Source organism: Perognathus longimembris, chromosome 1, assembly GCF_023159225.1.
Source record: "Perognathus longimembris pacificus isolate PPM17 chromosome 1, ASM2315922v1, whole genome shotgun sequence".
NCBI lineage: Eukaryota > Metazoa > Chordata > Mammalia > Rodentia > Heteromyidae > Perognathus > Perognathus longimembris.
The window spans coordinates 28,528,232-28,554,241 of NC_063161.1; the positions used below are offsets into that span (position 1 = coordinate 28,528,232).

Below are 26,010 nucleotides of genomic sequence, written 5' to 3' on the forward strand. Positions count from 1 at the left end.
CAGCACTAGCCATCAGTGAAAAAGTGAACTGAACATGTAACACCAGGAGTTCAAGCCCTAATACACACACACACACACACACACACACACACACACACACACACAGCTAGAATCAAGTGTTGTAATGCAAAGGCCCACAATCTCTTCTGTAAAAAGAAATATACACATGAGTGCTTTAAAAAGCCTCAGTATTACTTAGTCAGGAAGAGGGGGGAGTATGAAGAAGGTGAAGAATATTAAAATAAATCTATGCAAACAGTGAAGCAAAGAAGATATCTGTGATCCAGCCTCTGCTGGATAAAGCAGATTTTCCAGTTATAATGGTTTAACCTTCCTGTTTCTTCCACTCAAAGCTCTTTATAGACACTACTCAGAGCAGAATGAATGAATCCATATTAACCTCTTCAATTGCCCCTGCAGAAATTCTGTGACCTGCAACATTTATTACATCATCCATGCGAGACATAACATAGACATAACCTTCCTCATCCATGTAACCAGCATCCATGGTATCATAGTAGCCCTGAAAACAAGAATAAATGATGTTTAGTTCACATGAACTGTTAAGCAATATAACACTTTAAACTTGGCAAAATATGTAATGTGACAGAAATGGATGAACTCTGTGTGTTGAATTTTGTACAAGGATGCTATGAAATTAAAATTACTTTTTGATTTTAAAAAACATACTAGAATCCCTTTGCTCCTGAGAGTCAAAAGTAAGTTAAACTATCATTACATATTTTCAACTTAAGAATTTGAACTTTGAGTTGCAAAGTTTATGAACTCTATTACATTTTTTTAAATGGAGAAGTAGTAGCTCAACATTTCCAATTCACTTTGGTAATCCAAAGTAACGTTTCAATAAATTTCTTCTCTAATTGTATTAATTTTTAAAGCTTCAAAGATCTTGATAAATAGTTGCAACATAGATCACTTGTATACTACCATGGATTGGGATTGAATTTAAGCATCGGTAAAATATAGTAATTCCTTATTTAATTTTAAACTGACACAGTAGCACATCTTTGCTTATCTAGAACTCACAACAGAATGAAGAATAAACAAGATGTAGAAATAAAAATATACTGTCTTCTCTAATTCTTTGTAGCTATTTAAATGCCAACACTTATGAACATGGAGTTTGCTGTAAACATGGTATGAGCTGGCAAGTTTATTCATTCTGAGACTCAGTGTGCTCATATACCAAATGAGCTCAAGACCTTGTCTTATACACTTTTATGAAGCCTGTATGAAATAGTGTATCTACAGTTGAAGGGCAGGCCACATCAAGAGCTGTTGAGAATCGTTACTCTTATTGCAGTCCTCCTGTTTTTACTTTGAGATTGGCCACCTACTATAACAATTACAAAAGTGAAATCTGAAGTCAAGCTGTATTGGCTCAACCCCAACCTCTTTAACCTGTGTGAACTCTAGGGTAAGTCAATCAACACTCCACTGCTTTTATTAAGCCCTCAAATACAAGAATCAGGGTCAAATAACAAGGCGCATTATAGTCACTTCATGTAGTTTAGCCAAATTTTAGAACTTTGAGGGAGGTTTCAATGTTAAACATATTCAGGCTAACACCTCATGCAGATGTTATTTACTGTTACCCAGTTATAATGAATCATTATCAGTACTTGATGATTTCATCGTGGTCTTTGAATGTATAGACTGGGCTGGCTAGAGTCAATTAGATTGACAAATCTTCCTGCCACAGTCCATCAGGGTAATGTTTAATCTTGGCTATTGAGGTTATTCAACTCTGAGATTCTCATTCCAAAGGAAGCTTTTTTTTTTTTTTAACTCTTGTCATTTATCCAGTTGATTAGTCTATCTTTCACTCACAAGTAATAAAGATAGAATATTAAATACTTGGACTTACTGCTTTTTATGAAATTGTAATCATTCATACCTGGTCACCTATTACATAATTAGAACAGGATGTAACTCTCAGAGAAAAAATAGGAGAAGGAAAACATCAGCAGAGAGATAATGGTGGGACTGGGATGCTGTCCTGTGCTACCAACAAAGTACTATTATAAGTAGAGGGCATTTAATCTTGGTGTGGGGCATCAGAGAAAGGACAAGCTTGAAAACTGAAGGATAATGTTTGTTATCTAGACTACTGGGGAGAAGAGTGAGCTTTGAGAATAGGCTTAGTAAACATTTAGTCATTCTTTTTTTGTTCATTTACTTACTTATTCATTCATTACTATGTCTGTTGTTTGATTTATTTATGTATTGTGCCAGTCCTGGGGCTTGAAATCAGGACCTGGGCACGGTCCCTGAGCTTTTTTTTCCCCCTCAAGGCTGGTACACTACCACTTGAGTCACAGCTGCACTTACAGCTTTTCAGTGGTTCACTGGAGACAAGAGTCTCATGGACTTTCTTTCTGGGCTGGCTTTGAACCAAGATCCTTGGATCTCAGGCTCCTGAATAGGTAGGATGACAGATGTGGGCCAACAGGCTTGCATTTATACCTTTAAATTTGAATTTATTCATTTATTTATGTATTAATTTATTTTTGCTGCTGCTGGGATTTGAACTCAATGGCCTGGATTCTGTCCCTTAGCCTTCTTGTGCTCAAGACTAGTGCTCTACCACTTGAGCCACAGCACCACTTCTGTCTTATTCTGAGTCTTTTATTGGAGATAAAAGTCTCACAGACTTTTATGCCCAGGCTGGTTTCAAATCACAATTCTCAGATGTCATCCTCCTGAGTAAATAGGATTGCAGACACGAGCCACCAGCATTTGGTGGAATTTTAAAATATAAAGCTCAGACAGTACCCAAGAAAGGATGCCAAAACATATACACAGTTGGAAAATATACGTTCCTGACAAATGGAACAGGCTTTCTTGTGTATCAACCTATTGAAGATGCCAAGACCTTAATGACATACAGATCAGATGTCAGATGAGTTTTTTAGTCTATACAGAGGAATCTAGTGGAAGAAATTATATGAAAAGTCATAAACAGGATTTTGATTAAAAAAAAGTTGCTATAGCCAAGTTATAGAATCATCCCTGATGCCTATTAATCTATGAATCAAGAAATTATGGTCTATATACACAATGGAATTTTTCTCATTTATTAGAAAGCATAATATTGTACCATTTGTAAAGAAATGAAAAGACTTGGGACAATTATGTAAAGGGAAGTAATTCAAGCCAAGAAAGAAAATGGTTTCATGCTTTCCCTTATATATGGATGAAAGAATTGTCTTATAATCTAATAAGTAAATGCATTAGGAGGTATGCGAGTGCATGTAAATGTATTAACTGAAATATGGTAGATTTGAGGGAAAACTCAAATTGTGTAATTCCTTAGAAAGGCAATGTTCAACAAAATGAACACCAGGAAATGTATACTTGAAAAGGGTGGAGTGAGTTCATAGGGAGAGAGGCAGAGGAAGATGCAGCCAAGAATTCAATGTGTATCTTATAAAGTTAAGAAAAATGAGGGAAGGCGGTAGGGCGGAATGGAAGAGAATATTGAAAGGAGTGACACTGATCCAGATGCATTGTATTCGTAAACTGCTTTGTTGCATGGCAGCCCCTTTGTACAATTACATAAGGATAGTAAAATATACTTTTTAAAAAATTTTCTGGTTTTGAAAGCTTATTAGAACTTATTATGAAAACTGTGATTTGGTCATTCTTATCCCTAAGAGCTGGAAACTTGTCCAGACAATCTTTTAAGAGTTGCTACTTATCTATAGTTCTAGAATCAAGTTCATCCATTTGGTAGGTGAAGAGTTCATCCACTTGGTAGGTAGAGAAGTATCTGAGAAGATTTTACATATATATATATATATAAAAAGTTCTTACAGGAAATTTTTCAAAGTATAAGTGCTTGAATGCTTCCTGATTCTTCCAGAGTCCTGAAAAGGCCCCAGGTGGTAAAGGCAACCTTATACAAAACAACAGAGCAGTTAAAATTACCAGGAAAGTGATAACAAAGCAGGTTGATTAGAATCATTATTTTTTACTATGATATATAATCCTAATTGAAATCCCTCATTGAAATAAAACCCCTAAAACCACTGGATATACCATGTCAAACCTGAAGAGCCTGAAGAATTCATCCACAGCACAGCATAGTTACTGCAGAAAGACTGTAGTTTTGGACAAGCACATAGGAAGCAAATGCATATGGTACTGAAATACTAACAATCGCCAGTATTTCAGTAAGAAGCAGAACAGTTGCAAAAATGAACAAAATTGTGTATTTTCTCATTCATGTAAATATGTGTAAACCTTGAGCACATAGAATAATATAAAATACAATGTCTCATTTCCTTCCTCCTCTCCTCTTTTCCCCTCCTCTCCCTTATCCCCTCTCCCCTCTTCCTATACTCACTCTGTGATTTTTTTCTAATACTACAGATTAAATGATTTCCCTCACTTCTGCCACATCCCCAGGTTTTCTGCTTTCATTTACTTTTTTCACACAATGTCTTTGTTGGGATAGACTTGGACCTTAATTCTCCTATTCCTTTGTTGTGCTTAGCTAGAATTTCCAGGTGTGTCCCACCACATCTAGCTCTGTATTTATTTTCTTTGGAACCAGTTATCTCATATACTTCCTTCTTTACTCTATAGTATCAAGCATCTGTTATATGCATAGCAAAAACTTCATATCACTTATCTCCATCATATTTAGCTTTATGTAAACAAATTAATGAATTTTCACCTTGGTTCCCTTGCATGTAGTCCTTAGTAACAAAGTTTGTTTTCTGGATACAGAAAAAATTAGATAATTTTAATATGTTTTTGGTTGTTTTTGCTTTGTTGTTGTTTGGAAATAGAGTCTCTCAGGATGGCTTGGACCTTGTGGGTCCTTCTGCCTCAGCCTCTCAATATTTGGGATTACAAATGAGAACTACAACAGCTGGCTCATACTTCAGAAATTAATGTACTGTAAAGCTTGAGGGCTTAAAAAAAACTTCTTGTAGTCATTCAAAAACAAAAGTATTAAGTGGAATGATGATTTCAGAGATTTGGTGCTGAGAAAAGTGAACACAACATAGAAATGGCTATTGTCCTCTGTGATAGCATTGCATGTGTCCTTCCTGCAAACAGTGTCTTCAGTTCTGATAGGACTAGTGGGAAAACAGGATGGTCAGATGACCATCTCAATATTAAATCTTAGGCAACAAATTTTACTTGCACATCTGTTCAACAGGACATGACTTTACAAATAAAAGCAGCTTCCAATGCCTTTGTGGCCATTTCTATCTCTTCCATCCTTCCGCTAGTAATCCTGGCAAGTTTCTTTACCCTCGCTCGATCCTTTATCTTTGTGTCTTTTAGGACACAATAAACAGGATCCATCAACCTTTCTGGACTTCATGTAATTGCATGCACTGCATATTCATGAAGTTTTTTATAATCTGTAAAAACAAACAAAAGCAAAAAGACTACAGAAATGCTTGCTATTGCTGTTGCTACTATTTCCATCATTGTTCATCATCAAATCTGTTTGAAAAAGTGGTCTCATGTGAATCATCCTCCCAGGTTCTTTTCACTGTCACAGTAATCCTTGCTAATGATCATTTAAATAAATTCTTGCCATAAGTTTGTTTTACATCAGCTTGCTGATATTTTGCAAAAGGAAACAAAAAGAAGCATTGAAATTACTCAGCATCATTCAGCGTCAAAATAAAACATGAATAGGGCAACTAATACATTCATTTGAAGTTTCAGGATGTTAACGGTAAAGAAGTAGACACTAAGAAGTGGAAAATGAAACAACCATAAGGGCAAACATGGAGAGGTAGCAGTAATGAGTGAGGCAGATTATATACAAGACAAACAAAATATACCTGACAGAAAGGACATTAAACAAGATCATGTGCAAGGGCTTCCAGGAAGTGGAATGTAGATAGTTCTCTATGTCTTTCCTTTTAGCATTTTCAGATGACATATGAGTTTTACAAAATACATTTCTACTACTCTAGGGAAAATAAACTGTAATTTTAGTAACTAATGGTAGCTGACATTCATGCTGGAATTAGAAAACTAGAGAACAGTAGGAGTTGGACTGTTTAAACACATAATATCAAACATGCTGAGAGAAGCATGCATATCAAAGAGCATATTATAAAAAATGCATTTCTCTTATATTTTTCTCTCCTGATTTTACTCTACAGCGTTGACATATTGCCTACTCATAATATTAACAATTCTCTCTCTCTCTCTCTCTCTCTCTCTCTCTCTCTCTCTCTCTCTCTCTCTCTCTCCCTGCATAAACATATCCCCAACATTATAAAGACTCTTAGGTGCCTCTTATCTCAAATAAAGGGTGATCTGTATTCAATGTCTACCTGGAATCCATATCATTTCAGAAACAGATTGAAGGCATAGTTTCTGTCCCCAAGATAATTCTAGAATTTGAGCTCAACATTACATTCCTGGCATTTCCTACAGAATTCTTAGGCTTTACCCAAGATTTCATATGAACTTACCTTTTTATCTCCCAGAAGAGACTGACTAGGCCATATTTTCTTTCTCCCTGGGTGATATTACTATGTATTCTACATTGGGAATCATTAATGATGCTTAGTTGCTCGCCTCTCAAACAATGACCACATACATTCCTTTACCTCCCTTATAATAATACTAGTCTAAGGCTAAAAGGAGACTAGTATTATTATACTCTTGATATGAGACATAGAAGGAAGCAAAATTACAATTATGTGACAGGCTTGGTTTTGCTCAAAGGGTAGTCAGCACAGTGATGAAATCTCTAGTTGCAAAGCTGTGAGGATGTTAGCAGACATCACCAAAGGGCAAGAGTTCAGTATCTGAAGAATGAGAAACTGGCAGACAAGGAAGGGAAAACCAGTTGGACAGTCCCACACAGATCCCTCACCTCCTACTACTGCCTGGGGGTGGTGGAGGGGGCACAGGTCAGCAGAAAACAGCAGGGAAAGAACAAGCTGCACTTCCAATAGCCACAATGAATCTGGACAGAAAAACATATGCCCCTCAGAAAAGAAGTGCCAGAGACTTATGACTTTAATAACAGAGTGTACTGTGGTGCAGAGGAAGGCAATTGCAGTAATTTTTTTTTTCTCATGCCCAGCTCTCTGTTGTCTGAAAATTACTGACTCATAGTTTTATTTCTGTACTTTGAATCCCTAGCTGCAATTACAGGAGCGCCTTCTAAAATTCATGAGCATTTGGTATTCATAGCAATGTAGACACCATAACTTTCTCACTAAATTAACTGCCTGGAGTAGATTTAAAAAAAAAAAAAAAGAATTTTCTAACATCCATGTGGACATGATGTTTTAATTCCTAAGAGAATAAGGTGTATGATGGCAAGCTATCAGCTAAGACACTAAAACTGCAGTGCTCTTATTTATTACCCCCTCCAGGACTATGGTTGTTTAAGAATAATTAAAATATCTAATCCTCCAGTGATGGGTGTTCCTTGAAGATGAAAGAAATAATATCCAGAATGATACAACAAAGCAAATGGAAAATGATAAATTGGTCAAGAGGTTTCAGATTCATGTTTGATTTTTCTGTAGGTCACTATAGGAAACTATGTGAACAAGTCATACTTGTGGGGCATGCCCGCCTGGACGCCTTGCATTGTTTAGAGGTGGTTCTAGCTGGCCCGCCTCTTTTCCCAATCCTGAGGCCACGTGGATAGCCCCGCCTGCCTTTTCCGGGTCTGGAACTGGAAAGGCAGCTCTAACCAGCCCTGCATCCCAGCCTCAGACTGTGTGTGCACCAAGATGGCTTCGGGTGGTGAGCCCAGAAGCAGTCCTGGGGGCTGAGCTCACCCTGGTGGACAGCCAGGCATCCAATCACAGCCCCTACATAGGTGCACATACCCCTCCCCTTCCGCCGCCCTCCGACCTGTTTAAAAGAACAGCTTATTGCCGCCATTAAACGAGTCTTAGCTCTGACTGGCTCCCGGATTGTCTGTGAGTCCTCCGACAAAAGCGGGGCTGGGGTGGCAGTTTGTAGGCCCTTTCCTCTTCTTGGCCCCATCTACGTGGGGTGTGCTTTCCCATCCCTCTTGCAGGACAGGAGAGCACGGGAGGCTAAAAACCCCCAACAATACTGAGAGAAGTAAATAGGAAACATCCTACACATACTGTCAGCAGCCATTGGGATGCATGAAAAAGTTTTAGATTGATGAGGTACAGTAGAATTGCTACTGGCCATACGAGTTTCAAAAGGAAATTCTTCGTGTTGTAGGTAAAAAAAAATAAATAAAGCAAACCAAACAGAAAAACAGAGCTGTTCTCTTAGGGAGGGAAAAAAGGAGAGATCTCAGTGGTGGCCTTTTCTTTTGTTCTGATATTTTTTGTCTTACCATTCAAATACAGTGCTAGATAGAAGAGAAATTATTTTTAAATATGGAGCTTAAACTATTTATCAAAAGGAGCAATCAAATATTACTGCATGTAGATAAGTATTATATCCTTATAATTCATAGTGAAATCCCTGAGGGCTGAACATATATAATACAAATTCTCTGCTTAGAAATAAAAGGACAAACAGCATTTTGAAATGGGAACAGCCTAAAGTGGGAAAAGCTTTAAGGTAGGAGTTGTGTTATTTTCAATGACTTGAAATAACACTAAGTGCCATAAGAAAAAATTATAGTTTATTTGGGATACTGCTATATTCTATTATTTCTGAATAGATAAAGGCCGAAGCCACCCATAATTAAAGTGACAGAACCCATGAAAGGTTTAAAACTATGCTGGCATCAAATGCCACTTCTGCGCTGTTAGTGGACTTGCTTTATGAAATGATGACTCACATAGTTCAGTTATATAAGAACTTATGTGGCTGGGGTGTTTTTAAAAGCTTTTGAAAGCCATGTGCTTCTCTGAATAAATTAAACACCCACCACCCACAATCATTTTCATATTTTCTTTAGCAAGCCCATAACCTCCCCTTGACATTTTTGTAATAATGGATTTTAATTCATAGATATTTCATTAGAAAATGGAATATACAATAATTAATAATTTCCTGTCCTTTTGGATGTGTTATCCACTGAAAGAGTCATATAATACTAACAAATGTGTAAGAGAAAAAAATACCATCATACTAATACAGACTTACACTAATATTTTTTTAAATTAAAATATTTCTATTTGGAGAAATGTGCTTCTTTATGTCTGGTTTTCATGTACATTTATACAATTTAAAATAGTTTATTAAATGGAGGAAACCTAAGAGTTGCCCAAAAATATAAGCTCCTAATAGTTTGAATTCTAATGGAAATAAATGAGAAAACAAATCTCTTAAGTCCTGACATAAAATATTCTATATTCATAACTGTCCATTCTGGAGGATTCTACTTAAACAAAAAAGGAAAAATTATATGAAGATAATCCACAGCACTAAAGTAATCTGCATAACTTATTTAAATGACACAGATTATGTGCCCCTGAATTTAATTGGTTTCCACTAGCATAACAATTTAATATTTGATGTAATCAAAGTAAATTTAAAATCCCTCATCAAATTTCAGCCTTTGTGTCTCTCAAATGAACAATGATAAAATGTTAACAAGGAATTGTATTTTGTGAGTCCAGAATTCAATAATATGCTGCCATTTGATCCAGAAAAAAGAGAAAAGATAAAACCAAAGATATATTTGGTACAGGTAATTTATAATTCTAAAAGCCCATAAAGACCTAAGAGGATCCAAGTAGAGATTTTTAAAAAATCAGAAGACAGCTGGGAACAGGTAGCTCACACCTGTATTCCTAGCTATTCAGGAGGCTGAGATCCGAAGATCACAGTTCAAAGCCAGCCCAGGTAAGAAAGTCTGTGAGACACTTTACTCTAATTAGCCACCAAAAAAAACCAGAAGTGATATTGTGGTTCAAAGTGATAGAGCACTAGCCTTGAGCTGAAAAGCTCAGGGATAGCCCCTAGGTCTAGAGTTCAAGCCCCACAACCGACAAGAAAAAAAAATAGAAGACAGAGTAAAGATGAAAAATGATTCTAAGAATTGAAGAAGGATAGTAAACCCAAAATTTAATTGCTTCCTTAATAAAAAATGTCAATACATGGACAGGCATATGCATTCACATAATATTCAATGGTAGGATATGTTCTGAGAAACATGTCCTTAGGTGGTTCTTGACATTGCATGAGCACAACATTAAGTGTGTTTACACAAACCTAAATGGTATAGATTAATATTAAACATGGATGATGTGATGCAATGAATAGGCTACTGCAAGCTTGAAATACTCTGGTATTTTACAGTAAACTTTTCTGTACCAATGACAGTAAACTCTAAATAAGGATAAAATGTATACCATATTAAATTCACAAACTAGTGACTTATTTGTTCATTATCATTTCAAGTATTATATAATATACATATTTGTATATGACCACTTTTATAAGACTGATGACAGAGTAGATTTGTTTCCAATACTGGAAGATGTGTAGCAATACAGCAATGTATCTAGGGAAGAGGAATTTCCCCACTTCATCATAATTTATGCAAAGACCATCTTGTATGTGGTCCCACATGGGACTAAAACATTGTTTTGTATCACAACAGCATGTTACACAATCAAGGGTATGTTTTTACAGGGATGGAAGTACAGAAATGATTTCCTTCATTATAGTTTTATAAGCAAATTACTATTATCATTAATAAATAACTTGTACAATCAAGAAAATGGTTCAAAGGAATTAATAGTCCAAGTATAAAATTTGTGTTCCCCAAAGCTGGACCTGAGTGCATTGACATTGATAGTGCTCCCACGTTTAAATTACTGAAGTGTTAACACTGTACACCAACAATGCACACACTCTTTCTGTACAAGATTTACTTGTGCTATGTAACTGTTACATTTTTTCCCTTAACCCTCCAACTTTTGATCAAAAATAGTAGTATTGAAAATGTTGCTTACTTTACCACAATATTTCCTAAACATCGAGCCTTCAGTTTTTGCATGTTGTCATCCAAAATCATAACTATAACATAAAATATAAATTAAAATATGAATAAGGTGTATAACCTCAAAACTTAAAGTATGTTTCCATATTTTCTGCATAAAAATTAGGTAAAGCTGGGGATATGGCCTAGTGGCAAGAGAGCTTGCTTCGTATACATGAGGCCCTGGGTTCGATTCCCCAGCACCACATATACAGAAAACGGCCAGAAGTGGCGCTGTGGCTCAAGTGGCAGAGTGCTAGCCTTGAGCAAAAGGAAGCCAGGGACAGTGCTCAGGCCCTGAGTCCAAGGCCCAGGACTGGCCAAAAAAAAAAAAAAAAATTAGGTAAAGCATCTTTAAAAATGCAAACTATGCATCATTGAAGCCTTAAAAGATAAATTTTCCTTCAAAATCTATCTATAAAAAAACCTATCCTTAATCTTTGTATTAATATCACTTCTGCTTATATGCACTACATATATATGTATATATATATTACTCAATCAAGAACATTTAAAATATGTGTTTTTTTCAAAAACTAAGGGAAACAGTTTTAAAATGCATCAAAAATATAACAAAATAAAATGCATTTAAAAACATGGAAAAATCTCTTATTGTGATTTTAAGCTTAATAACTACCTGTGACATATAGTTAGGTTACTATGCTCTTCCCAAACTTTATCCTAATGCTTCCTATATTATCTTGGTCAAATCTTGAAAGCGATTGTATTTAAGCATGAATCTACCTCCTGCAGCCATCGTTACAAAGTAAGAATGAAGCTAAATCATCACCATCAAGCTTTCATAGATTTTTCATGTGACTCCATCACTAGGACAATGTTCCCTTCTTTGAGCTCCTGAACTGTTTTGTATTAAAACACTATGTGAACATTTAATTTGTAGCACTGTATGTATCTACATTTCACCAGATTGAAAGTTAATTTTGAGTGTAGACCATATCTGGATTCATCGTTGTTCCTTTAAATTCTACAGTGACCAAATTACTACAAATCCTGTGTGTTTTCTATTCCCCTTTCAGTTTTCCCACCTATGAAATGGGAGACATCCTCTTCTCATCACAGTGGTAAAAGAAATTGTTGGAAAACATGTATATCAAACAACAAGCTACCAAATGATGCTCAATGAAACTAATTACTGCCACTACATTACACTGATGTTTAGCACAAAGTGCTATATTTCCTTGGTCAAAGTATCCTGCTTATTATTACAACATTGAATATTGTAGGATGCTTTCAAATCTGTGAATACCTACAAAACACATAGGAAGCATTACTCAGTTATAGAAAAATGTCTCCGTTGTAGAAAAATTAACTTATCCTGTCTGGAGTTCAATAGTTTCCAGACAATGAGTAGCTTCTACACTGAAATTCCCTGGGACTTCAGAGCTTAACTCTCTTATAGCTGGATATAAAAATGGCACTGATATACTAAGGGGAAAATGTATTTAATATCCCCCACAATCAGCAACCTCTAAAAATGTCTCTGCACAAGGGTAGGACAGAATTGTTCACATGGAGGATTTTGATAAATCTGGTTTTAATTTTCCATGGCTAGAGAAACCATTGAGATTACAAATTTTAAAAGAAAAAAAAACTTTAAAAAATGTATCTTATGTGCCTGCCTCATATACATGAGGCCCTGGGTTCGATTCCCCAGCACCACATATACAGAAAATGGCCAGAAGTGGCGCTGTGGCTCAAGTGGCAGAGTGCTAGCCTTGAGCAAAAAGAAGCCAGGGACAGTGCTCAGGCCCTGAGTTCAAGCCCCAGGACTGGCAAAAAAAAAAAAAAAAAAAAGTATCTTACAGGTTAAATGATTCACATTTCCTTAAAAAGACATTGTCCAGAAAGGAAGAAAATAGAAGCAAAAGGTATATCTCTAAGTTGTATATGTTACATGAAAATAGGAAATGTGCATTAGGGAAATGTCCCTTATAGATCTACGAAACTAAATTGTGTGACTTTATGTGAATCACGACACCTGTGTGTCCCATTATTCTTGCCTTTAAAATGAATATGCGAGTCTAAGTCAAGTTAATTTTCTGGTTTCTCTGAAATATTTGCAGTACTATTAGAAAAAGAATAAAAAAAGTTAGCTGATCTGTGCAAGCTAAACAGCTAGGAAGCTAGGGAGCACAGTCCAAGGGGAGTTATTATGAACATTACAATAAACCTAAGTAAAATATTGAGAGGACATCTTCCTGTCACATAAATCCAGCATCAATTAAATGAATTTTTTCTATTAGAAATCTTACTCTTTGCTTTTTTTTTTCCGGTTGTGGGGCATGAATTCTGGACCTGGGTGATGACCCTGATCTCTTCAACTCAAGGCTAGTGCTCGAACACTTTGAGCCACAGCACCACTTCTGCTTTTTGTTTTTGTTTGTTTGTTTTTTAATGGTTAATTGGAAATAAGAATCTCACAGATTTTCCTTCCTGGGCTGTCTTTGAATCATGATCTTCAGATCTCAGCCTCCTGAATAGCTAGGATTACAGGTGTGAGCCATGGTTGTCTGGCTTTTTCCTTTACATTTAGTCAACAAGTTTCAAAAGCCTCGTTATCATTTTCAAATTAAAAGCCAGTGGGTGTTGTGAACAAAATGGCAGCTTTGGTAATGAGAACAAAGGAGCTACTCAATAATATACAACAGCATGCATGTTCCTGAGGATGTATCCAGCCCTGTACTTAGCATCCAGTTACTACTGACCTCTAAGTCATTATAATATCTGTGACATAAACATACTTCAGCATTAAACTGAAGTAATATATATAAATGCTGAGCACCTAGCTAGTCTTCTCTACGTAGTAATGCCTTACAAATTGATATGTTCTTTGATAATTTAGTCATTTAGAACATGTCTCTGGAGTCATACAGTATTATTTCAGATAGCAAAACTGAAGGCATTCTCTCCTCTCTCCTGTCTTCTGCTTTCTGAACTGTGTGTGTGTGTGTGTGTGCGTGTGTGTGTGTATATATACAGGAGGTTTAAACTCAGGCCTAGTGCTTGGTAGGCAAGCAACTTCCTACATTGAGTGACACCTCTGGCCCCTTTAAATTGTTTGTTTTCAATAATGTCTCATGCTTCTTGATCAGGCTAACCTCAGACCTACCTATAAAACAAGCAGAGCTGGGATTACAGGTACATGCCACCATTCTCAATCTGATTGTTCTTTGAGATAAGGTCTCACTATTTTTTTTTTTTGTTCAGTCTAGCCAGGAGCCATTACTTTCCTTTCTGTTTTACATATACTTGAGATTATAAACCTGAGTTACAGCCCTCAGCCAAGACACTAATACTTAATTCAAAACAATCATAAAATCAAACACCTATTTCCCGCCTAATAGATGGCATAAACTAAAGACTTGGGTTCAGGAAAATAACAAATTTATTAACATTACACATTTAAGTTTCCAGGTTCATTCTTACCATTGTATCCTGGGACACACAGCCCAGCTTGCCCTGGTGGAGGCGTTTTAGAGTTACCTAATCCAATACATGATGCTGTAATTGGGGATCCAGTTTCTGGAGAAAGAAGTACAATTTATTAATTAATGTTCCACATGGGATAACAATGTATCTTCAGTTCATGCACACTTAATCCACAGTATCTTCCATGTTGTTTTAATTGCATTAAGAATAGATAACAGTGTAAATATGCTACTTAAGAATGGTCCTTCATCTTGGTCAGAGAGCAGATTTTGAACTTTATATGTATCAGAAGCAATAACTCAGTTCTTCCTTCTTGTAGAAAATCAAATAAAGTTATATACAATCCATTTATTCTTTCTCAAAAGAAGGTAGATAAAAATGTAACCAATACCACTTGGGGGGCAATCATCATCCAGATTTTGTTGTCCTTATTGCAAAGGAAGTTACATTGTTTTCTTCAATATTTGTTAGGACTTTGGGGGGGGGGTAGGGAATGAAAAACAATTTGGACATGAATTTTCCCTAATAAACTAACATATATATATGTATGTATACACACACACATATATACACATATATACATGTATATGTATAAAGTCCAGCAGTTTGAATACATCTGTGTTTTTTGAAGTTAAGGACACAGTTGGGCACTAATGGCTCAAGCTAGTAATCCTAGCTACTCAGGAAATGGAACAGTGGTGTGAAGCCAGCCTGAGTATGAAAGTCTATGGGACACTTATCTCCAATTAGTTCCCACAGAAGCCACAGCTCGAGCTGTGGCTCAAGTGATATAGTGCGAGCCTTGAGCCAAAAAGCTTAAGGACAGCACGCACATGCACACACAGGTGTGCGTGCACACACACAAACACCATCATTTATATAGCAGTGTTTTTTGTAAAGGAAAGGAAGATTACTGTTCTTAGTGATGGAGCAGGAAGTGTGAAGAATAGAAAAGTATGTGGCTGTGAAGTTTCTATAACACATTAAATCTAAAATATCTCTAGAAAGATGCTTTCTCCAGAGTCAAAGCTATCATTGTAAACTTAAGCTGTGTGCTAAAAATGTTTAGTATTTGTCATTTGTTTTATGGAACACAGTGCCCACAGGTTTAAAAATTTCATTATGCTTCGCTTGTCTTAGAACTTGCCTAGAGTATCCCCCCACCCAATCTCAAACTTATTTTCTCAGTGCTCCCAAATGCCTAGAACATCCAAAATCATAGGAAACCAGATGTACATTTTCTATTATTCAGCACGACTATAAACTTATCATTCAAAAACAAAATGTATATGAGCAAGCATACATTAACAAAGGTGTTAAACTTGTTTATCTGACTCATCTTGTAATAGCCAGAATAGTAGCAGCTATTCCACAGGATCTGAAATCAATCATTTTTTCATGGAAGAATATGTTTTTGTTTATAAGTACAAGCTAGGTATTTATAGAATATTTGACACATGAGATCTATATCTGGGGAAAGCATTAGAGGATATTCAGAACAATGTTAGGATTTTTGAGAGAGAGAGAGAGAGAGAGAGAGAGAGAGAGAGAGAGAGAGAGAGAGACTCCCATCTTCCTAAGGAGACACTATATATTTCTTCCACCAAGAACTCCACTATAATTTTTCATATATTTATTTTACTTTAGGATGAGGGGAAGGATTTATTGCTGTTTACACCTTCCAGAGTACACTAGGTAATTACTCTCATTTTATGGATGTTGGGTCATCTGGCATCAATAAAAGAAATGAGCTCTTGAACACTAAAACAAAGTTCCTAAGTAACAATTGCATGAGTTCCTTAGCCATGTAATGACTGCTGAAGGTAAGCAGAAATGAGCAGAACCAGACATTACTGATTCTTAAGGAAGAGTTCACAAATACTGCTGTATCAAATGGAAGGGATATTAAGAGGTGGCATTCCATAACCTCTGCCTCACAAAGTATAGAAGGAGAACCACACAGATGGAAGTATTTTCTCTTTGCCTTTTAAAAAATATCTACTTGGAAAAAATTATACTAAGTTAAGTGAACCAGACCCAAAGAAACATGGACTCTATGGTCTCCCTTATTGGGAATAATTAGTACAGGTTTAGGCAACTCATAGCAGAGCATCACAAGGCCCAATAGCTATACCCTTATGAACACCTAAGATGATGCTAAGTGAAATGAACTCCATGTTATGGAGACAATTGTTATATCACAGTTGTAACTACTTTCAATGTCCCATGTGTATCTGTAGCTTCTACTATTGATGATGTTCTTGTATCACCTTCCTGTGGTTGTACCTACACTATCTTTGTAATCTTATCTGAGTATATTGGAAACTGTGTATACTGGTATTGGAACTAGGAAATTGAAAGGGAATACCAAAATTGAGAGACACAGGGTAAAAAAAGACAAACAACTACAATAGCAATACTTGCAAAACTGTTTGGTGTAAGTGAACTGAACACCTGCGGGGGGGAAGGGTAAGGGGGAGGGGGGAGGGGGTATGAGGGACAAGGTAACAAAACAGTACAAGAAATGTATCCAATGCCTAACGTATGAAACTGTAACCTCTCTGTACATCAGTTTGATAATAAAAATTTGAAAAAAACATTAAAAAAAGAATCTACTAGCCAGCTGGCAGTGGCTCATGCCTGTAATCCTAACTACTCAGGAGGCTGAAATCTGAGGATCGAGGTTCAAAGCCGGCCTAGGCACGAAAATCCTTGAGACCCTTATCTCCAATTATCCACCTGAAAACCGGAAGTGGTACTGTGGCTCCAGGGGTAGATCACTAGCCTTGAGCTGAAGAGCTCAAAGACAGCACCCAGGCCCAGAATTGTAGCCCGACAACCAAAAACAATCCACTATTCATGTGAGAGGTCTTCCAAAACAAATGTGATACACAAAAGCAGGGACAACGACAGGAAGCGGCCTTGCAGAATGAGGTTCTTAATGCAAGGTGGACAGGAAACATAATTCTGTTCAACATAGAACAGAGATTCCCAGGACACATTTGTAGAGGAGACAGCCTCTGGAAATTACATCTGTTCCTATTCCAATACGCGTGGAAGGACCCCCTGTCAAACTTAATCCAAGAGGGATACTCCTCTCATCTGGTGTTCAAGCTCTAGTTCTTAAATAAAGCCTCCACATCTTTTCAGCCGATGGCTTAAACTCACCAAAAGTACTTAGTGATTCTAGTGCCCACTAGGGGTTCTAGTACCTGTCTCCTAAGAGATGTACCAAAAAAAAAAAAAAAAAAACACTTTGTAAACATAAAATTCAAACTTCACCATTCTTTGTTTCATCTCACTGTGGGTTCTTATGAATGATGCCAGCATTCCATTCTTCTTCCCTTGGGGACAAGGGGAATGTGGGAATATGAAGTGAGAATAGATTGCAGCCTTAAATAAAGATGCCAAAAGGTTGCTTACTCACTTACTTACTTACTTACCTACTGTCAGTATTCACAGCCCATGTAACCTGGCACACACATCTGAGATTCTTGTATCTCTTTGTTTACTGCTCATTAATTTATCATTTTGTAACCTTCAACTTTTTCAATTGGTTATGTATGCAAATCAGCTATGGATAGCATGTTATTTCTGTATCATTCACTTGAGTTTACATTTTTAAAATGTTGAAAAGGATGAGCCATAAAGGTTACTTTAAATGGATAAAACAACTGGATGCTGGTGGCTGATGCCTGTAATGGTAGTTACTTGGGAGGCAGAGATCTGAGAATTGTAGTTCAAAGCCAGCCCAGGCAGAAAAGTCCACGAGACTTTTATCTCTAATAAACCACTCACTCAGAAATGGTGCTGTGGCTCAAATGGTAGAGCAGTAGCTTTGAGCACAAAGAAGCTCATGCACAGCACCCAGGCCCTGAGGCGAAGACCCAGGAGTGGTTAAAGAAAATATATACATATATAATTTAAACCCTAGTATTCCATTACCCCATTGCCCTTCTTTACATTCGGAAAAAGCACTATTACTAGTGACCTTTATAACAAACACTTAGACAAATAGCAGTTCCCAGGTTCAAACTGTAAGAATTACAGGTGAAAATTAGGAGGAGAAAGACTACCATAGATATTTTGGTTTTCTGCCTCTGTATTGCTGAATATCTTGGTATCTGTGGGCTGGCCCAGCTGCCACACCAGTACACACACACACACACACACACACACACACACACACACACACACGTGCTACATGATCATATACACAGTCCCAATGAACACCCCACCTCTCAAGCTGGTGCAAGTGAAAAATGGGCTTCAGGTTAAAGAAAGCAAGCCCCTAGCATAGTGCTACTCCTAACTGAAATCAACAGGACTCCCAAAGCTCCATTTCAAAGATGTTGAAAAAAAAAAAATCTGCTTCACTCCACCCAGGCTATAATTAACTGGCTGACAGTTATCTAGGGAGACAGGAAATCCAGATGTCATGGTGTGATTGGAAAATAGGTATGCTCAACAAACTGAAACGTTCTCTTTGAAAAGGAGAGTTGGAAAACTTCATTTGGAGAAATTTTCACAAAGACATCTAGCTTTATATATAAAAAAGCCCAGCTAACCACCACATGATTTATTTAGATAAGAACCAGCAAGAAAGAAGAAGGTAAGGAACTGAAGGGTATGAAGAATGGCAAAATGGCACATTTATCTCATAGTTCATTAGAAGTACTAGAAAAACTTCACTTTCAAAAAGACCAAATCTCAGAGGACTTTACTGCCTCACCCTACTTCATTGCATGATGAGTTGTTACCAAATGAATTTTCCTTGAAATTTCTTACCCTGAATGGAGAAAAGGAAGCAAAAAAATATATAATTTTCTTTCATCTATAAATTAAGTACAGTAGAAGCACTTTTTTGTTTATGTTTGCATTTAATCTGACCACCCAATGACAGGGAGAAAATTTTGACAGATAAAAGATACTGGAATGATGAGGGACAAGGTAACAAACAGTACAAGAAGTGTATCCAATGCCTAACGTATGAAACTGTAACCTCTCTGTACATCAGTTTGATAATAAAAATTTGAAGAAAAAAAAAAGATACTGGAATGTAGGAAAAATAACCTAAGCATTTTTTCTATGCCACACAGTTATTTCAAAGAAGAAATAAACAAAATCAGCTAATTATAATGAGGAGGAATAGAAAAGAAAAAGGGAGGAGGAGGAAGAGGAGGGAGAGGGGGAGGGGGAGGGGGAGGGGGAGGGGGGAGGGGGAGGGGGAGGGGGAGGGGGAGGGGGAGGAGGAGGAGGAGGAGGAGGAGGAGGAGGAGGAGGAGGAGGAGGAGGAGGAGGAGGAGGAGGAGGAGCAGGGAGTAGAAATGAGCCAGACTGTATCTCAGTAGAAGTAACATCGTCATGTCTGGACTCTCATATTTACAAATGGAAATAGAAACAATAGAAATTATTTATTTACAAATATTTATTGGGAAACTGCTATCTACTGTGTACTATTGTTAGAACTGGGGAAACAGCAATGGACTAGAGTGACCCATACTCCTACTGTCATGGAGGGCACATCCTAGTTGGGGAGACAAAGAATGTACAATAATGTAAAAATAAAATATCTTTTAAACACTGATAGTAAAAGAAGAAGGAAACATAAATATCCTTTAAAAAGTCATGGAAGGCTTAAAGATTTATATTGGTTGAGTTGCAAATAACTACTTGGTAAGGTAACAATTGTGTAAAGAAGCATTGGCATGTGACACATAGATACTCAAAGAAAAGTGACTGGAGGAGAAAGGATCTTCAAATTCAGAGGTCCTGAGATAGGTTTAGTCCTACAGCGTTTGTGCAATCAATGAGATTGATCAGAATGAATAACAAAAGTATTCAAGGGAAATTAGCTTAAGCAATACTCTGGTGCCTCATGCCTATAATCTTAGCTACTCATGAAGCCAAGATCTGAGGTGAGGATTGAATTCGCGATTCAAAACCAGCCCCAGCAGGAAATTCTGTAAGACTCATAGCTCCAATTAACCACCAGAAATCTGAAAGTGGCACTGTGGCTCAATGTAATAGAGTGCTAGCATTAAGAAAAAGAGCTCATGAAGAATGTCCAGGCCCTGAGTTCAAGCCCCATGACTGACAAAAAGAAAAAGAAAAAAAAAAAGAAGGAAATAAGTTTAGAGATACTGAAGACATCTCATGAAAGCCTACTTCAGATCATCATAAAACCTTCAGATTTTAGTCTGAGAGAATTCTGTAAGAAGCTAACAAGGGTTTCTGAATAAAAAGTTAATGTGCTATAACAATGCAAATATAATTTCTTTAAACATTTGCTTTATGATGAGATTTTTTTATTTGGACTTCAAGAAATACTAGTGAAAGGAAATGAAGAGACAGACAGAAGTTGTATTAGAATAATTGGTTAATTGATTCCTGTCACTTTGTAACCATCAGGAACTCATTCTTAACAGAAGCTCCAAGTATGGCTGGAGAACTAGGACTGAATAAGTCAGAAGATGGTGGGCAAGTGGTTATGGGTATATCATCTACATGAAACAAAGATAATCCCTTTTCTTTCACATGTATTTGTGTGTATAAAAAATTGATGTGTTTTGAAAAGACAATTTGGCAGCCTTTATTGAAGGCATAAAAATTCTACAAGCGCATAGCTTTTCATCTAGTTAATGCCTTTTCAGTTGTATCTACCAGGAAATCTTTGTAAAACTTAACAGATATTTAGCAACAGGAATGTTTCTTACAGGTTGTAGAGAATTGCACCAAATAGGAATTATTTCATATTTAGAAAGAATGCAAAATGGTTCAAGAACCACAGATGGATTCCTGATTATAGGAAATAATTCTCACAACATTACTATCTAGAATGAAAAGTTGTGAATGTACAATTTGTAAAATATGTGCCAAACACATATGCCACCCTACCTCTGGAATCCCTTGAGCTGCCCCACACAGCAGTTACCTCATGACTCACCGGCCAGCAAGAAAAAAGTGGTATGTGGGGGCATTGTTATTAAGTTCTAGATAAATTAAGCCTTCTAGTCATCTCTTGCCATGGGAATAGGGCTGTCTAAGCCCGCCCCCCCCCCCCCCCAAAGCAGCTCAATTACCACTGAATTCTTTTTTTTTTTTTTTTTTTTGCCAGTCCTGGGCCTTGGACTCAGGGCCTGAGCACTGTCCCTGGCTTCTTTTTGGTCAAGGCTAGCACTCTGCCACTTGAGCCGCAACGCCACTTCTGGCCATTTTCTGTATATGTGGTGCTGGGGAATCGAACCGAGGACTTCATGTATATGAGGCAAGCGCTCTTGCCACTAGGCCATATCCCCAGCCCCTCAATTACCACTGAATTCTTAAAAGAAACAATTTGCATGGTGTTGCCAATCACACATTCTGCTACCTTGCTGAGGAAATCAATCAGATGCTTGTTTTCTGTTGCCCTAGTCATTTGTATCATCAGGGCCAAACATTATTTCAGTCTCTGATATTTCCTGCTCAGAAAATGTTTGCTGACTACTAAGTACACCCTTCTGATGTGGTTCCTATGCTCCACTTCCTATTATTAAGATCAGGCTTCTTAAACATGAAATAGCAAATCACAGAATGCAGTAGCAAAATAGAAGGCTTCAAGAAGGAGAGACTATATGTTACTGTCATAATTCTGTTACAAACTTTTCTTACTGCTGAAATGATACCCAAAGGTCAATAGTACAACAATTGCTTGTTGAATATATTTTACACACCAAAAGGCATTTCTTTAGGGAAAAGGGAAGATTAAAGTAGAATAACATGGAAAATAGAAATAGCCATATGTGTGAATGCACACATGACACCACCAAGGGATCACTGGTTACACAGCAAAGGAAAGCTTGGAGATAGCAGTAGGACCGAGGGAAGTGAGAAGAGGCAGATTATAAAGCATCTTTCAGATATGTTAAGAAATATAAATTAACCCAGTAATGATGGAAAACACAAGTATTTATAATTAAATAATTTACAGAGGTAATTCACTCCAAATTAATCTGTAAACAATGAAAGTGGAGCTGCTGGTCAAATGGTACAGAGCCAGCCTTGAGTGAAAGGCTAAGGGGTAATTCCCAGGCTCTGAGTTCAAGCCCCAGTATTCTCTCAGTTCAAGCCCCAATTTTGGCTCAAATTTGGGTGAAAATTGAAACCCTAAGGTAATAATTCCATGCAAGAATAATAGATCAATTAGATGGTGACTGTCTGGTAAAGTTGAGCAGTGGTGGAAGACAAGGCAAAATATTAATTATACTCAAAATTAAAATGTAATTGGAATATAGGGAAAGAAGAATAAGGAGACTAGGTTAAGACCACAGAGAGAAGATGAACAAAGCTTAAGGAAAATGACAGAGGGGCAAGTTCATACATCCTTTTTAAAATGTAATTTTATTGTCACTGTGATGGGCAGTTACATATATAAGGTACTGAGTACATTTCTTATCAAACATTGTTAAATTTATCTGAATTGGGGAAGGGACGGGGAACAGCAAAATGGTGAGACAAAAGACAAAGGGTAAACCAATGCAACAGCAATACTCATATGTCCTTTTCTGTAAATAAGAGCTCGTGATCTATCTGGCAATCTTCTATCTATCTCCTATTGTGGTTGTAGAAAGACTGCATTTAGACACTCTGGATTTAGAAGTTGATAGTTAAATACTGTAGATGAATCAATTCAGCAACTTAGTACAGCTGAGTCATATTAATTATAGCATCATGGTGGGCAGAGGCAATTTGTAAAGAAATCGTTCTCTCATCTCTAAGTCTATACAGTGATCTATAAATATGTTGAATGTTGGTAGCACAAAGAAAGCAGAAACAGTGAGATATACACTGGTGAAAGAAAATCAATTTAATCATTGTGCCAGAAGATAGTATGATTATAGTTTAGAACAATTCAAAGCAATCTAACATTGTGTACTGTAAGCAGACCATTAATGTGAACTGTGAAACACTGTTCTCATCTGACTCTCTCACAGCATGCTGCAGATAAAGCCATGAAAAAGCCCACAAAGAAGTGTACTTCATTTAGAAAAGAAATACGGAAGATAAAGCATAGGAAGAAAGAACCCTGGACCACACAGAACAATAGGAGTTCAAGTTCTAATGTTAATGAGCTACTTGACATTAGCAAATTAAACTCTCTTACATTCTAAGTTTTCTTAAATCTGGAGTGTTTTACATGCTAGGATGTTGAGGATGGCTCTTATAGTAAAAAGGTTGTTCACAGAAAGGAAAAGCAAACTGATGTAGACTGAAAGGTAACTGTAGACTGGGAGCTCAAGCCATTTATACATATTTCACTTAATTAAAAAAATTTAGTTTATTTTTTTATTTTCTAAATTTTATTACGTTGTACAAGGGGCTTGCAACTTAACCCACTTCTTAATCAGAGTCATTTTTTCCACCATTCTCTCTTATCTCATGTCCTCTCCCTCCCCCCAGACTCATTTCACATTCCCTACTTCCTCTATCACATAGGGACATTGAATATGATTAATGGATTTGTCCCCTGTTCCTTTCTTTTGTTTTGTCCCCTGTTCTTTTCTTTATCTTTATCTTCCTTCCTCCCTATCAGCTCCCTCCTCCCCCATTAAACTTGTTTCCATTTCCTGATGTTATTTAGATAAACTGTTAACAGTTTGAGTGTCTTACTCCATGGAGTTTCACCTGTGTATGCACTATACAACTAAATTGGTTCTATAATCTTTTGCTTCTATGAGTGCTCAAATGGGAGTTTGTATTTTGGGTCTGAGATCCATGTTAATTCTTTTCATGCAAAGCTTCCTATTAAGCTTCTGAGGAAGCGTATAAGAAAAGCATCAAGGACTTGCCTATGGCCAGGAAGTCAGTGGCTGAACTGGGATTTAAACACAGCTCTAACAGAATTTAACATCACTTTGTACTCCCCACACAGTGTTCCCAAGGAGTTCAGTCATTTACTGGTTTTGAAATTAACACTGACAGCAAAGGAGGAATTAGGAGGTATTTTGTGGGGCCTGGAGGCCCACTACAAGAGTTTAGATTACAAGAGGAATTGCATTTCCAGGAAAAAAAGAAAAAAAAACTGAAGGAAAGATGTAGAAACTTTTGTTCTACTGAAAATCTATAAAAACATGACAATTTGTTCACCTTTCTAGGATAAAGGGCAAGAGAAATTGAGTACATGCTATTCCAAAGACTGGGCTACCTGTATTACTAATCAATTTTCCATCATTTTTTGTCAAAACATATCAGCAACAAAATGATGAGCACAAGTAATGGCCCTAGTAAACAATTATGAATCTCTCCACTACTCATATGTGATAGTATTAGAAAAAAAAATAGCAACTTGTTGATGTGCATTTTTCACTAGAATTCTATAAAAATGAAAATGATTCAATGACTGATGCTAAGTTTGGGAATTCATTTTCAAATGAATTAACAATTGTAAACACTTCTAAGACAAGAGCCTTTTCAAACATGCCTTACATTCCACAAAAGATGATTCTTTCCACAAACCTAATTCATGGAGCTTACCTCCAAGCTCCTGTTTACTCCAAACAGCAGTTAATTCACTATTTTAAGCTAACAAAGACTGCTCTAAGTGAGAAAAAAAAGGTACTCTTTCCAGGGAATAGTGATAACATGAAGACTTTTACTTTCACCAGATGGATACTGTCACAGCCGTCTCTAAGGACAGAAACAAGATGATACTGCTTTTGTAACTGCTTTTTCCCAGTCACAACTTCTCAGGCTCAGCTGCCTAAAAACCCTTTCTATGAGTGAAAATAGAAAGGGGGGATGAGTTTATTTCTGACCATTTGGTTGTAAAAAACAAAAGAAATGTATCAGACAGAAACAATTCATTCATACTACTAAATGACTTTGTCTTCTAAGACTTGAAAGTGGCATAAGGCATTTTTTTAAAAACATATTTGATGAAACAAGGGCATTGACAGTCCAGGGCAACTCACTCATTTAATTCTGTACTGTGCTCTAGTTCAATCCATAAGGCATGTCTTTCACCATAGCTCATATTTCATAGGTTCAGAAAGCACAGAGCAAAACTCAGAAGCAGGGAATAAGAAAGAGTTAAATGCCAACAGATAGAAGACATCGCTTGATCATGTATGGAAATATTATGCTCACAGATTTGTGGCTAGAGGAATAGTTTTGAATGACTACTGGGAACCAGTAGAGATCAATTTATAAATAATTGAAGAGTGAGCCCTCAAGGTAAAGTCATAACGAATGTACTTTCCTCCTATCTATCTAGTAGCATGCAGCCTTTTATGGTTTAGCTCTAGTAAGGCAATTTTTTTGCAGTGAAATTTGAAGAAAGATTTTGCATGAGACACAAGTGTATTTAAATTGAAAAAAGTCACATGTGATAAAAAAAATAAACACAAGGTTGGATAAAAAGAATGACAAGGAGTCAAGGAATGCATTTATTGTTGAACTCCAGGAATAAAAATTCCCTATAACAGACGATTCTTAAACTATGGACCCACAGATTGAAATTCCTTTACAATAAGTGTGTTAACATGGACACATGCAAATACAATGTTTGAGAATACAAGCATAACAAAGGAAAAAAATTATCCAGAAAAAAAATGTGCCTTGGATTTTCACACCTA

General features: G+C 36.7%; 1 protein-coding gene across 2 annotated transcripts in view; it reads right to left on the reverse strand.

The window, feature by feature from the left end:
* The window catches only part of Acss3 (acyl-CoA synthetase short chain family member 3), a 135,172-nt gene that overhangs the window by 18,307 nt on the left and 90,855 nt on the right, over nucleotides 1–26,010 (reverse strand). For both annotated transcript variants that reach the window (XM_048358951.1, XM_048358946.1), the window contains 4 exons: nucleotides 14,396–14,491; nucleotides 10,923–10,986; nucleotides 3,838–3,919; nucleotides 401–523 (listed from right to left, as the gene is read on the reverse strand). In XM_048358951.1, coding sequence (XP_048214908.1) covers nucleotides 401–523; nucleotides 3,838–3,919; nucleotides 10,923–10,986; nucleotides 14,396–14,491 — 365 coding nt within the window. The remainder of the gene's footprint in view (nucleotides 1–400; nucleotides 524–3,837; nucleotides 3,920–10,922; nucleotides 10,987–14,395; nucleotides 14,492–26,010) is intronic.